The sequence below is a fragment of the Ischnura elegans genome, chromosome 10, assembly GCF_921293095.1.
Source record: "Ischnura elegans chromosome 10, ioIscEleg1.1, whole genome shotgun sequence".
Classification (NCBI taxonomy): Eukaryota; Metazoa; Arthropoda; class Insecta; order Odonata; family Coenagrionidae; genus Ischnura; species Ischnura elegans.
This window is the reverse complement of record NC_060255.1, coordinates 25,475,158-25,490,980: the sequence shown is the minus strand read 5'-3', so window position 1 is coordinate 25,490,980 and position 15,823 is coordinate 25,475,158. Positions and strand designations below refer to the sequence as shown.

At 40.0% G+C, this 15,823-nt stretch overlaps 1 protein-coding gene across 1 annotated transcript; it reads right to left on the bottom strand.

Moving 5' to 3' along the window:
- Positions 1-7,646: 7,646 nt before the first annotated feature.
- On the bottom strand, positions 7,647-13,258 carry LOC124167033 (uncharacterized protein K02A2.6-like). Its single transcript, XM_046544804.1, has 2 exons — positions 12,429-13,258; positions 7,647-8,098 (listed from the first exon to the last, which is right to left on the bottom strand). The coding sequence occupies exons 1-2, from the start codon at positions 13,215-13,217 to the stop codon at positions 7,826-7,828; spliced, it is 1,062 nt and encodes a 353-aa protein (XP_046400760.1). The 5' UTR covers positions 13,218-13,258; the 3' UTR covers positions 7,647-7,825.
- Positions 13,259-15,823: the final 2,565 nt, after the last annotated feature.

Here is a 15,823-nt window from a genome sequence, read left to right as displayed (position 1 = left end):
TATTACTTATAGAATAATGTAAGGATTATAAAAATATCCCTCAGAAGGCCGTAAAACTCACCATTTTGAACCATTTATCTTAAAATTTTTCTGGGAGAGGTCCCCGAACCTCCAGCTTCCCCTGGCGGGTATTCCATACCCCCTAACTCCCAAGTATTAGTTGTGCCTAAAACCCCCCCTAGCCTTAATTCCTAGCTACGCCCCTGCGAAATTACACTCCATTTTAGCAATTCCGTGCCCCGTGTAGAGGGGCCTTAATGCGTGGATGCGAGACGGCAAAATACTCCCTGCTCTAATTCCAAGCTCGCAATATCGCAATTTCAACATTTGTTTTCAGTGCTAAGATGCGCAATGACGTGCCCCGTGTAAAACGGCCTAAAGACGATTCTGGAGTTCATTCTGAAGCTGTGGTCAAAATCAGTTTAATTTATTAAAGAATCCCCCTGACAACGCAATTTATTTGCATCAAAATAGAATGCTTTCTCGCTTAAGTTTGGAAATTAAAATGAATAATGTATTTTTGAGAGTTGTTGGCGCGATGCAATTTCAATCAACCGAAAAAATTGTCATGGTCTTGAAGGGACGACGTGGTTACCCAAAGCCTCTGGCGGCGACTCCTCAAGGTCTGGGGGCCCCAGAAGGACATTTCATCCCTTATAAGTGATTATAAACATTAATGTGACTTTTTATTAATTATTCTCACTAAACAGTTCCGTTTCAAATTTAAAGTGAGAGTTTTCCAGTTCTTTTGATGTGTAAACATTCCTACGTTTCATTTCCTCCTCTACCTTAATAATTAAAAGTCTTTCAACACGTAAAAATTTCACAAGCTTTTCTCAAGACAAAGCGCGATTCAATCCGAAATTTGGTTTATTGAATATAAAGAACACTCGTTTACCAAGTACTCAGGTGTACGGGATGGCTGGCAAAAATAAAGTATAGAGGTGAAGGCCCCAGCCCCTCGCCCTTACTGCAGGGGAGGATAAAACTTTATGAAAGATAGAGCTCCTACGTTTGAAACTTCAAACCTCCTTTCTAGAATTGATACAATGTTCTTCTACCCTGTTTGGATCTCAGTCAAGCCTATTTGAATCAAGCGAAGGGAGCGCAATATAAATGAAGCTATATTTTCCGGCCAATTTCTAATGATGGCATTTGTGTCGCCAAGGTTATAAATATATGAAAATTATAGAAAAAGAACATTCCGCTGACTCCAAAGCTCCCTCATTCAGATTTTTGCTGCGATGGGTATTTATTTATATGGTTTATTCACTAGATACCGTTGCCCGCGCTATCTAAAATAATCTATACGCCTACATATACTTTTGACACTTTTGTGAATGAGCTAAGAAATTACAACAAATAACAATTCATGCCTACTGGCATGGGTGTAGTTTTGGAATGGCCAAAGGGAGCCTAGTCTCCCGAATTGAAATGGTAATTTGTTAGAAAAAAGTATGAAACCTGCACATTCAAGTAAAATTAGAACAAAAACATCAAAAGTTTAAATAAATGTTAGTATTAGATAATACTCAAAATGCTGTTTTCGTTGGCTAATTTTAAAAAATTTTCCAGGAACACCTAGGGGCTGTGGAAATCCCCCGTTTCCATAGCCTACAATAGAGTGTTTGCATGGGTGAGGAATAAGCATGAAACCCTTTCCATTTAGTGCATACATGTTTGAAGTTCACATATGTTTAATGAAAATTCCATGTGTTTTGTTATTAATTTATTATTTAAGTTTTAATAACCTTTGTTTAAGCATCGAAATTCTGGAGGGTAAAACGACCTGTAATTGGCTATTCGTTACGTGACGTCATCTCCCATAGTATAGTTGCAAGTGGACGGGAGCATTGATGAATAACTTTTATTTCACGTATTTTACGTGATATTTCTTCATTTTTCTGCAAGTAAATTTGCAAAATGGAACCTGGTTTCGTTAAGGCTTGTTCAAATAACCTCCCAGACGTAGACCCCTTCGTGATCGGTGTATACCTAGGGCCTATCTTCGTTTTTGCAAGGTCTGTAACTTCATTTTCTCCCGAGTTGGGAGAAAATAGACTCGTGAAGCGTTTCATCCAACACCTAAGTCTCTAACTCGATTGCATATAGACGATGAAGTAAAGAGTGAAGTGAGTTGTGAATGTACCATCTTCGAGGAAATTATTTCTTCCATGCTGGTTTAACCAACCGTATACATTTCGATCAAAGGTATCTGACTACTGCGAAGGGGATATGTTTCATATTTGAACTAGTTGTGCTTAAGGGATGCATCGAACGCGTATTAATTTTCATTCGTTTGTTCGCTTCTAAGTTCTGTTTGATTTTATTACGTATTGAACCTATTGCCAATTCATTGTGAGATTTTGCCGGTGTTTACATTTCACGCATTTCGTTGCGCTGTTGTTCGTTTTTGTTTTCGTCATATTTTGGTTACGGTAGGAGTGATAGTGAAATTCGAAGTTTTTTGATGTTACAATAACTGGTTTAGAAATTTGTTTCAGCCTATTCATTTAATTGTCTTCGCAATGTCAACGTGAAATAACGTAAACTGATTCTAAGTCCTTAGTGATGTGTGGAAAGTGAGATGTGAAGAATCCTTACGAATTTCAAGGAGTGCAAATTCTTTTAGTGTGTTCAGAGTGATTGGAAAACCGATTATCATGTTTTATTAGTGTTACATAATACCCAGACGGCACAGAACCCTCCGTATCTAATTCGTATGTACATAGTACCCATTGACTAAGGGGATACTATGCCGCTTCGTCGCTTTTCGTCAATGGATAATTTCCGTTCGCGGCCTGTCGACGAAGCGCGTACGCAGCATGTGAATGTCCGCTACTAAGCACGTACGATTGGATACGAAGCGCGCAGGAACACGGCACTCAGGCTAATCTCAATCGATTGGGTCGAAAATTAGATATATCGTAACTCGCACGATCGAAAAATGTATCGAACGCAACACCATCGATAGCTACCGACCGTAGCGAGAACCTTGATACGAATCATTATGAATTGTAAGTTCTCAATAGGTAAATAACACCATATCATGAATTCTAATTACCATGCATGACTCACGACCGACAAAGTTTTGTCGGTTGTGAGTTTTTCATGGTAATTATAATTCATGATATAGTATTATTTACCCATTGAGAACTTACAAAACTTACTCGGCCACTTAAATAACTCTGCGAAAAATGAGATTCTCATGGCTAATTCACGCACCCCCAGCATCCAGCATTGTTAAGTGGCTCGTACTTACTAGGAAACCTTGAGATGTTAATGAGAGTAAATTCTTATTAATTTTGACACTAAATAAGACATCACATAGCCCACGAGCATTAAAAAGCTTACCCTAAAGCCTGACGAAATAAAATTTTTAAATAAAAATTGCCGATGAAACAGGATTGCTGACACATCTGCTATTAGTATGATCGAATTCATCAAAATGCAATCAAAAATTAACGTATAGTTCAGTCTCAGCTACTAAAACTTACCCATATCAGGCGCTAAAGTATTTGAAAAATTATTTGGGATGAGTAAAAGTCCCTAGGTCACTGCAGTAAATGTATCACCCTATTAAAAATATGAAAGTCCCGCCAAATCACCAGCATAAACACTTGTAAAATAAAACATGTTATCTCTTAGATCACACCTCCGATTTTATACTTACTTTGCATGAAGTCACCACCGCAAGAAATTTTAAAGAGGCAGGAAAGAAAAAACCCACAGAAATACAATACATATATTATGTATTTTCTATTGTCAACCACAATAATATTTCCAATTTTCTCTTCTATCCCACATCTAATTTAGCGAAACAATTACTCTTATTCTCTTTCGAATAGAAAATTATTTAAAAGAGGACTGGTCGATACATACAAACTATCGTCAATACTTTCTCCGATGAACGTCCACTATCACTGCACCAACTTGCACAAATCAAATCCACATCCACAAATATGTCACTTCTGCCACAATGTCTGTCTTCTTGGCGACAGGTAACAGTGAAGCAATGGTACCTTCCTCCAATCTGGGCACCTCCAATTCAGCAAGAATTTTCTCCTCGTCTTCTCGTCCAAGGCCACAGATTATTTTCTGATATCACAAGGTGCGATGTGAAGCTCACCCACCTAAAATTAATAAATAATAAAATACCATGTAACTTATTAGGTCAAATCATTTCCAATTTTTGGTATTTCTGCATGAGAAATGAAATTACTAGGCTCGTAAATATAGTAAATATTTTTATGCCTGATATTTTTATTGTTTTAAACTATAGCATAAGATAATTTGAAATGATGAAAGCCGACGTGTAATACACCATAGGGCAAGCTAAGAAGCAATATTCGAACCTATAAACTTGGCAGCTTATTCCTAGTTTCTCCTTTAACCACACGTTTACCGAATGAATTAATACAAAAAAGACAACTAAAATGCAAGAATTTTCAAAAGAATTGCTGCTACAATATTTTGAATCACCATTTTTAGTACTATAGTACTTCAGTACTGAATAGTTCGGGATGTTGATGCATCAACATCCCGAAGCCACTTCTAACTTAAAATTACATCCAAATAATTACAGCGAGAAAGAGTACATACCTCACAGTTTTTCGTAGGGGTGAAATGTTTTCTTCTTATCGCCCAAATGCACTTCTTCTTCAACTCAGGATCTTTTGAAAAGCTAAAAACTTGAACCATGTCCCGGAGTTTCCATTACATCCCGACAATACACACACGAAAGGCACTTTTAACAAAAATATCTCACAAACACGTTTCTGAAGCCCAGTGAATGAAATTAAAGAATAAGGGAAACTTCACCATTACCAGACACTCTATTTTTCACAAACTTAACCACAAAAATCCCTGAAATGTGGTGAGACGTAACGTAAACGATGCGATCTCCAACGCCTTGTGCTAGCTTGTGAAGACATGTGATCTTTCTAGGAGGATATGGCACGATGGCACCAGATGGCACCACCCGCGAAAGAAAATAGTCCCAGACCGAATACAGTTTTATCGATGAGATACAATTTTATCGATGCATATGAATTTGCCAGTCCTCTTGCATCTTTTTTCGTCATTAAAGGAAATAAAGAAACAAAACCTTCTAAGTAACTTCCTAAGCGCGATTTTTGTATCTTGATTGTCCACCCTCGTATTTAGGTACGAAAACTTCCTGTGCCGTCTGGGTAGTGTTTTATATTTATTGTGAGCCAAGTTCTTCATTGAAATAGTTGATTCGGCATATACTAATTATAAGTATCAAAAAGACAGCTCGTGAAATGTGTGCGTGGTAGTGCTATTTGTGATATGATGAGCAATAAATATGTACAAGTAAGGGTAATTTTGCATTGTTTTTTATACATTAACACCTCTATTAAACTATTTTTCCCTATGTTTCCGCACTTTTATGCTGTCAATATTTGAAAATTTAAATGTCCCTGTAAACACAAATAGCTGCAGCAGCGCTGCACAGGGGTTTCACAGCTGCAAGTTCGTTTCCGTTTCAATGAAGCGCGATAACAGCGCTTGTGCAGCGCTCTTTCGCAGCACGCTGGCGAAACATGCAATTGCAGCGCATCAACGGCGCATGCGCAAAGCATGCCTGCAGCACGCTGCTGGAACGCTGCAAATGCGAGTTTGTGCAACAATCCTCCGCTACGCGATTGTTTACCAGGGTGCTTGGGAAGTTTGGTGAGGCTATGGCGGCCAACGTTGTGGAACTGTTGATCGTCCTTGGGGATTCTTTATAGGTAAGAATTTATCATCTTCTTTTAAAATGTATAATTTTAGTTACTTATATTTAGCAGAATTGGCATTCTTTCATGGTGAATATAAACACATTTTAAGAGTGAGTGTTTTTGTTTACATACGTTGTCGTAGTTATGTTTGGAACCATTGGAAATAAGCTTTAACATAATGATCATATAGGTTTCCATTAATAGTGAAATAGGAAATTTGTAACGCATGTCACGGGAAAAGTTCACAGCTCAAAAGTTTTTAGTTAGCCAGCCTTTTTAGTAAAATACTACAAATATTGTGGGAGATGGGCTGACGCGGGAGTGAAAATATCATTAAAGCGACAGAGAATGCCCTGCTAAAATGGAAGATGTCAATACTGATTTATCCAGTAATTATCTCGGGTATTATTTTACAAAAGGTACAATCCGGATTTCGCCTTCAAACCTTCACTTTCCTGTAGTGTTTTTGCCTCCTGATTAACGTGGTGACATTCATTCCTGGCGGAAATCAATAGTTTTCGAGATATTTTAACTTTTATGGATAGCGATTTTCGGGTTCTGCGCATGCGCCGCCATTTACGATCTTCACTTACTCACCCTTTACTTTACGCACTTCACCTTCTGCGCATGCGCAAACATTACCATGCCGCCCAATTTAAACTTTCATTCAATTTGGTCCATGTCGTCATGGAAGACCAGCCTGGGACATCTGGGCAACCATAAGCACTGGAAGGTAAGCACATTTTACCCACTTCTACCTCCCACCCTACCAACTGGACCAGCTCGAAGGATATTTTTTTCTAGTTGACCAACTCGTACATGTGCCCGGAAAGTGATTTACCCGCTTTACCAACTGGACCAGCTCGAAGGATATTTTTTTCTAGTTGACCAAGTCGTACATGTGCCCGGAAAGTGATTTACCCGCTTTACCAACTGGACCAGCTCGAAGGATATTTTTTTCTAGTTGACCAGCCCGTACATGTGCCCAGAAAGTGATTTACCCGCTTTACCAACTGGACCAGCTCGAAGGATATTTTTTTCTAGTTGACCAGCCCGTACATGTGCCCAAAAAGTGATTTATACACTTCTACCCCCCACTTTGTTATGTATTGGACCATCACTAGGGATATTTTTCTCTTGTTTACAATTTCAAACATGTTCCGTGAAACTAATTTACCGCCATTCCAATATGGCCGCGCATGCGCAGAACCCGAAAATCGCTATCCATAAAAGTTAAAATATCTCGAAAACTATTGATTTCCGCCAGGAATGAATGTCACCACGTTAATCAGGAGGCAAAAACACTACAGGAAAGTGAAGGTTTGAAGGCGAAATCCGGATTGTACCTTTTGTAAAAATTTACCTTATCTCGTGTTACTAATTAAAAAATATAAGTTGTTTAAAACTTAAGTACGCCTTCAGGAATGCATTGACGAATTTTAAAATGAAAACACTGGTAGAGGAGTAACGGGATAACTCAAAAGCATTTTGGTCTGGTGTTAGGGAAGTACGAGCAATGTAAAATATCTTCCGTTTGATCGCTAAAATACGATGATGGATAAGTATTAGCAAACAGTTTCGTGAAAGCCAATTTATTGAATTCCTACTTCAAGAGTGTGTTCACTGAACCTTCTGAGAACAAATTAGAAAATATTGACAATGTTTTTGCAAGTTCTAGCTTCAGGGTAGATTGCCTTCATGAGTGTTTGGCAAGTTTAGCCTTTATATGAATAAGAGAGTGTAATTTTCTGGCGTATGTAACATTGTTGTGACCGTGTGGTGTGCATGTGGGAATCCTCATGCGTGCTTATTGTTGGGTCCGGAAGGTGGAATGAAAAGGCCTACATCTTAATCAGACGTTTATTATCACCCGATGGCCGCTCTCAGTGAGCACGTCCGTTTTGTCCACGTCTAGTCAGAGAGAGAGCCCTATTCCCCAAGCTATCCCATACATACAAAAAAACAAAGCAATAACAATATTTTCCAATATGGCGGACAGCGCATCACTAAGGCGGCAATACAAATAAAAGAGAACTCAAATACATAACATCCTCCCCCCTTTTAATCATGAACATAAATCTTCAATTAACAAAATAATCCTTTAGATAGGGAGGCTGCTTGGTCATCCGCCTCGGACGGTTATCTTGTCCAGGAGAATTGTCTACTGCCACCTGGGCTTCTGGTCTTGTGTCCTCATCAGTCTCTGTCTCAGGGCTTGGAGCAGTTGAAGGACTACCATTTACTACTGTGGGCTCGGGAACCTCATCTAATATTAAGGGAGGTAGCTCACCTCTCCAATCCCACGAGCTTCTTTCCTCAACATCTCTGCTTGGAGACCATGCCTGTGAAATGAACTGAGAATTGTCATTAGGAGATATTCTCCTTTGGAGTTGGTCTACATGACGCCTCTCAATTTTCCCCTCTTCATTTTTTACTTTAAAAATTCTAGTACCCTCAATTCCTACAATAGGGAAGTGCACTAGTGTTTCAAATGCATCAAACACATTTTTAAAATTAGAGTTCAGAATAACATAATGTCGTAAAACCACAGTTTAAATCCTAATAGTGAATAGTTGATTCGAGATGACCGTCTGAAATATGGAAAAATTCAAAGGCCGCGAAAACGGGTGTCCATGTTGAATTTTGGCCGTGACGTCACAAGGCAGTGGCAGAAGGCAGCTTCTACACCGTTTAGTTCTACCACTAGTATTGCATAAAAAATTACAGAATTTTAGGGTATCCGTTTTTTGCTGTCATAAAATATCTTCAGAATATATATGTGGCTGCTTCTCTTTTGAGTAAACGACTTCATCATTGCGTAATATATTAATATTCATTTACGTGTCAACTTCAAGTTTGGAAAGAGTAGTACGAATAGCACATTGAATCTTTAATAAATGCACGATGGCATTTATTTCTCGTTGGGTATATTTTGGCACAATGCCGTTTATCATGCCAAAACTTTTTTTGTAAGAACCGAGTCAAACTAATAAACCTATTTCAGACGTTTGCTGCAAGACTTATTCGTTGCGTATGTATTCACGCCGGCCGGAACGTTCGCCCTTCGCTACTAGAATCATGGGATGTTAGCCTTATTTCCGAGCTGGCTGGTTGTTGCAATGGTTCGCTGTCCAGGATGGGTTCAAGAAAAGGTAATCTTGGTTGGGAGAAGGAAAATTCCAACGATTTATAAATGGTATACCAAACTTTGATGTATTTATGGTTACTGAATTTTTGGATAAGGAGGACAGGTTCAACGCTCCATAGAAATGCGAGACGTTAAGGCTAACAAGGGGAGACCGCGTACCTTGCTGCATCTTTTTCAATTAGGGCGTTAGTTAGGCTGTAATTAATTAATTTTCATGCGTTACTTTTTACAAGTTATATATATAAATTCAAAATATCCTCTGCTTCGTAATAGGTCGGTTGGGGTAGTGGTAGCGAGCACAAGTCAGAAGGAATATGTTACCCGAAGGACCGTGGTTCAAGTCTACGTCATGGCATTATTTTTTTGTCTTCATTGTGATCATACGGCATCAAGTTTATCATTAATTATAATTTTAGCAATCATTGGCATGAGACAATTTTTTAATCATCATTATGGCGTTTAGGTATTTTAGCAGTCTTTACAAACGCAGAGATACGATGACTACAAGGGTTGGTGTGCGCTAAAATGTTAATTTTTTCTTTGCCTATACTGACCAACTTCCACATTAAAAATGAAAACCACTCTTGCAAGAGCACATACCATTAAAGGCTCGCGGCAAGCAACAATATGCGTACAGGCATAATTAATAAGAACACAAAGCGAATATAAAATGCCAAATATCTCGAACACTTGTAATTCACATTACTCCAAAGGGAGTTTACTTACTCAGTACATACCTCAGTACCTTGTACTCAGTACCTACCAGTTTACCTCAGTAGCAGTGCTAAAAGAACCATTCTGAAATATAATTTCAACTAACAAATAGGATGAAATAAAAGTTGATAACCCTGGACCGGGCGCGCTGGCGTATAAAATACGCCAATCTTTGAAAACCAAGGATTTCGACATTGTATGTACATTCTGGGCTATAATGGTCTCGTGTATTCTTACAATGTACTTTGACTGCCTATATTGCGAGTTTTCAAAGTTCGAGGTATTGTAGCTTATTTTTTAGATCAGCAAGATGAACCCGTCACCAGTGGAGTACAAATTTCGCCGCGCGACCTGCCGTGTACCTTTATATCTGTATCACCTATAAATGTACTAATTTCAACAAATAAAGATTAACTTTAACAAAAATCGTTTGTTATCATATATGCACTTATCATGGGCAAAGTACGCATTTTGCCCGGTCGTGTAAAAAAACAGTCGCGCCATAATTTTTTAACCAAACTACTTTCAGTTTATAAATTACGTAGGTCTACGCGGAAGATGCTATATTTTGACTCAACACTCTTTCTGATGTGACTGAGGTACCTATTAAGTAAATTATTATAATATAAATATCAATTTGATCTTACAATACCTTCAAATGATCTTCAAAACAGAATATCATCGATAGGTAAGAGTCAGGAGCAGCCTTGAACCATTTATTCCGTATAGCTTGTGCTTAAGGCACGGGAATGAATATCTTCTCCAGGCTTTTGTTTCGACGTCGAGATGAAATTTGGAACAAAAAATCATTTATAATTCTATTTTGAATTCATATTTTCGGTACTAGACGACATTTTTAGGAAGCAAACTCCACCGATTCCCGGAAACTCTCGCCGCGCTAAAGAAGGCGACGGAATACAGCGATACTCCACTGGTGACTACTGCCTTGTGACGTCACATCTCAATCAAGATGGAGGCACTGTGTTTCAGCGCAACATGAAATTTTCCGACTTTCAAAACATTTTAAAGTGCATACCCCAGATGCAGAAAATAAAAGTGACTATACTAATGTTTCTTTTTTAGGCTAAACTTTCAAATTCAGCAATAAAAAAAAATTAGTGCACTTCCCTATTGTCCCACGTTGCCAAACCCTCTTACCCCCATAGTAAACTCTAAAATAAACTAAATCCCCAAGGGAATATTTGTAAGACTTGAGACTTGAGTCAGGTCTTCCCTCCCCCCCATCAATTCCAGTGTTGGGGAGCAAACGGTCTAGTAAGGTTGTTAATTTGCGACCCATTAGGATTTCACTCGGGGCCCTTCCCATATCATTAGGGGTTGACCTCAACATGAGGAGAATATTTGGGAGCTCCTCTACCCATTCCTTTGATGGTAGCTTCCTCAACAATCTTTTTATGGTCTGGACAGTTCTTTCCACTTGGCCATTAGAGGCTGGATGGTAAGGAGGAGTCAAATAATGGCTAATCCCATTCCCTTCCAGATAAATTTTAAATTGTTCAGACGTAAATGCTGGGCCATTGTCAGATACTACTAGATCAGGCAACCCATAAGTAGAAAACCATCTTTTCAATTGACAAATAACAGTACTAGAAGAGAAAGACCCTTTAGTAAATGCAACCTCAACCCACTTCGAAGTAGCATCAATCAAAATAAATAAAGTATGGCCATGAAAGGGGCCAGCAAAATCCACATGGACTCTCGACCACGGCTTTTTAGGAATATCCCATGACATTACTTTAGCCTTTGGAGGGTTATTTTGTGCCAATGCACAACTCTCACAAGATTTAATCATGATTTCAATATCTTTGTCAATATTTGGCCACCAAGCATAACTGCGTGCCACTCTTTTTGTTCGGACAATGCCTTGATGGGCTTTATGCAGCAACTGGAGAACTGAAGGTCTCAAAGCTGCTGGTATTACCACTCGATCCCCCCGAAGAAGACACCCACTCATTACAGATAAAGAGCCTCCATGCCCTCGCAAAAAGGTTTGAACAGCGGGATTAGAAGAAAATTGCCGTCCTCTAAGGATACAGTCCAAAACAATGGATAGTACAGGGTCCCGTTGTGTGACTTCTGCAATTGATGAAGCCGTCAATGCGGAAGAGGGGGGGGGCCTCCTCCAGCAACAAAATACCTGCTGGGTCTGGGAAGGAGTCATCTCCATCTTGGTCAATAGGTAGCCTGCTTAAAAAATCAGCATTACAATGGTTACTCCCAGGCCGGTGTTTTATAACATAATTAAAATTGGCCAGATACAGACACCATCTCAATACCCTAGGAGATAACACTTCTGGAAGCTGCTTCCTTTCACTATTAAATATACCCACAACAGGTTTACTGTCAGTTATTATAGTAAAATTACGCCCCCACAAATACATATAGAACTTTTGCACACCAAAAATCACTGCCAGGGATTCTTTGTCCACATGTGAATAGTTCTTCTCCACTGGCTTCAACACCCGAGAAGCAAAAGCCACAGGTTTTTCATCGCCATCAGGCATAACATGCGATAACACAGCACCTACTCCATGAGGAGAGGCATCACAAGCAAGAACTAAGGGAAGATTGGGGTCAAAATGTACTAAAGAAGCAGTAGTGACCACACGTTTCACATATTCTATGCACTCATCATGTGCTGAAGACCAATTCCATGGAGTGTCTTGTTTCAGTAAATCATATAAAATATGAAACCTGGAACCCTTATTTGGAAAGAATCTGTCATAATAGTTAATAAAACCCAAGTATACTCTTAAGGTATCAACATTATGAGGAACAGGGGCACGTAATATGGCTTTTACCTTCTCATTGGTAGGGAAAATTCCATGTCCATTGATCAAGTACCCTACAAACTGGATACTCGTTACCCCGAATTGACACTTCTCTGGTCGAAGACGAAGTCCTGCAGTAGATATGCGGGATAAAGCCTCTCGCACTCTCTGCCACAACTCTTCCTTAGATGAAGCTTGCACCAAAATATCATCTAAATAGACAACCACTCCTTTGAGTCCTGCCAACAAGGTCTCCATTGTCCGTTGAAAAATGCCTGGTGAGGCACTCAGACCCTGGCTAAGGCGATGTACCTCGAATAGCCCCTTGTGAGTGTTCAGGGTAAGGAGCTTAGCTGTCTCTGGATCCACTGTCAGCTGCAAAAAAGCTAAAGACAAATCAAAGCGTGCAAAAAACTTTCCACCCGCTAATTTAGCCAAGAGTTCATCTATAGTCGGAAGGGGATACACATCTCTCAAGCAATTTGGGTTCACCGTGCAAGAATAGTCTCCACAAATTCGAATTGTTCCATCCCTTTTTAACACATTCACCACAGGAGTTGCCCATTCAGACACTTTCACAGGAACCAAGATTCCTTCATTCACCAAGTTATCAAGTTCCTTATCCACTCGAGGAAGCAAGGCAAAGGGAACTGGCCGTGCTTTTTTGAATACTGGCTTTGCATCGTTCTTAAGATGAATACGAGCAGGTGGTCCTGAATATTTCCCTAAGCCAGGAGAAAACACATGATGAAAGTCAGCAATCTCTCGAGGAAGGCTATCAAAGTTGCTCAAATGATTTACCCCTGACACACTTATCATTAAATTTTTAAACCATGAGCGTCCCAAAAGTGAAGGACCTGGGGTAGGAGCAACTAAGAGCAACAGCCTAGCATTTTCGTTATTGTACGACACATTCACCATACACTGTCCCAAAATGTCTAACTTTTGATTGGACCAGGTGGACAATCTAATCTCTGATGGAGATATCTTCAAAAAGGAGAATTTCTCATCATACAATGTTTTACCTATTATGGTATGCCCCGCTCCACTATCAACTTCCATTAAAACAGGCACATTCTCTATATTGACATAAATTTTAATAGGAGCAGGGGCCACTGAAGCAGGGGTATGAAAAAGCATAGATCTTATCTGATTTGCACTGGATGGGCTGGGGACTGGCTCAGGAGACGCATCTGGAGATGGCAGATAATGCTGTGAAGATGGCAGATGATGCTGCGAAGATCCTTGAATCCGCCAAGACGGCCCGTGACCACCACGAAACCCCTGGTTCCGCTGCTGCCGCACAGAAGGTCCACCATAGGTCCCCTCTTGAACATTATCCCGCCTTGGCTCAAAGCGGTCTGCATCCTCCTGATGCCCACGGTGCTGCTGCTGCTGAGCTCCCCCATCAGACCTCTGCATCGCCGCCCGGCGTTTCCGGAAACACATCTTCGCGATGTGCCCCTTAAGGTGACAATAATGGCAGGTGGCATCCTTCATGGGGCAATTGTGAGGGGATGGAAACCCACAACGGTGACATCCCGTGCCACTCTGCGCTGGACCCCTCACTTGATGCCCATGACGTGGGCCAACCGGACCACTTCCCGCTGCCCTAGTCACTTGTCTCGGGGACGAAACTGAATGAATGTTTATCACTTCCACCGAACCAGCACTTTGAAACTGGCGAACGTGAACTCTAGCCCTTTCTGCCGCAATAGCGCGATCAGTTGCAACCCTTAGAGTAAGCTCTTCGAATTTAAGGGAAAATAATTGTTCTTTTAAGCTCAAATTCCTCATTCCGCGGAGCACTTGCCTCAAAAGGGCTTGATCGAGGTTGTCGAACTTGCAGTGTTCGGCCAACTGTTTAAGGTCCGCTAGAAAATCTTTGAAGGCCTCATCCGGCCCCTGCATGCGGGCATCAAACTTATCCCTTTCAACCCACACACACGCGGTAGGAATAAAATGGCTAGACATTATGGCCATCAGTTCATCAAAAGTTTTAGTCCCCGGCCGGTCAGGAGCGCACAATTTTTTTGCAATCGCGTAGGTGTGAGGGCCAGTACACGATAAAAGCACAGCCCTTTGTTGGGTAGGTAAAACCACATTATGTGCCTCAAAATAAAATAGTAATTGTTCTTTAAAGTCCTCAAATTCTTCTGCATTCCCACTAAAATTAGGGACCATACCGACGTTTATTAACGGAGCACATGCCGTACCCACGCCGCCAAGTTCGCCCGTAGCCATTTTGAATTATGTCGGTTCAGAGTTCACAAAAAAAAACACAAATCACAGGAAATCGGTAACTAACAAAATAGAGGTATTTTCATCCCATAATATGATCACTTTAAGTCCTCTTGTCCACAGTATCAGTTCAACAACGAAAACCCCTTAACGTGCAAACACAAAAACTACAAATCCATAACTATGACCAAAATTTAAGAAAAAAGCGATCACACATCAGTTGAAGCCAAAAATTCAAGCGATAAAAGCAGCAAATACACACGCCAATCAGGCAAAAAACAGCAACCAAAATCCGTTAAACACGTGCACACAAGATTCCACCAAACAGGCAAAACTTTAATCGGCAAATAATAAAAAAAAACACATGTAAGAAGCGGTTACGCCAAACAGGCAATTAAGTAACGCCAAACAGGCTCTTAAATAACACCAAACAGGCAAGAATACCGAGGCACTAAAGTTTTACGACCACGTGGTGAGCACATTTAAAGTTCAAGTTCAAATTCACATTTTCATTTCACAATTCAAAAGCAATACTTATTCCAGCCACCAATCTTGCATTTCCGCCGCTTCCGATGGATCCCATCCTCGTCGCCATTTGTTGGGTCCGGAAGGTGGAATGAAAAGGCCTACATCTTAATCAGACGTTTATTATCACCCGATGGCCGCTCTCAGTGAGCACGTCCGTTTTGTCCCAAGTCTAGTCAGAGAGAGAGCCCTATTCCCCAAGCTATCCCATACATACAAAAAAACAAAGCAATAACAATATTTTCCAATATGGCGGACAGCGCATCACTAAGGCGGCAATACAAATAAAAGAGAACTCAAATACATAACACTTATGATTCATCATGATAAATATTATTATTATTACAAAGCTATTCTTGGTATAGTTTTTAATCTTGTCATTTATTCCTTCCCTCCTTTTACAATTGATCTCCCATTGATTGCGTCTTTTGTATCAGTAGATGCTTTATGTGTGTTCTTTGGTATTTTCTCAGATGCTGATAAGAAGCCTACGCTGGTTCATGTTGGTTTTGGTAAAATAAATAAAAAGATAGGAGAGTGGTACCAGCAATTGCACCAGGATAAGGAGATCCGTTTTTGACAGCGATTGTGTATACTGTTGCATTATAATGAATATATGCTTTTATTTTACATTGAATTGCTCTTGCTTCATCTGATGT

Coding starts and splice junctions, on each gene's coding strand:
- LOC124167033 (XM_046544804.1), bottom strand. CDS start 13,217: ATGATAAGTGTGTCAGGGGTAAATCATTTGAGCAACTTTGATAGCCTT. Junction 8,099..12,428: donor TTTTCCCTACCAATGAGAAG/GTAAAAGCCATA, acceptor GACAATTCTCAG/TTCATTTCACAGGCATGGTC.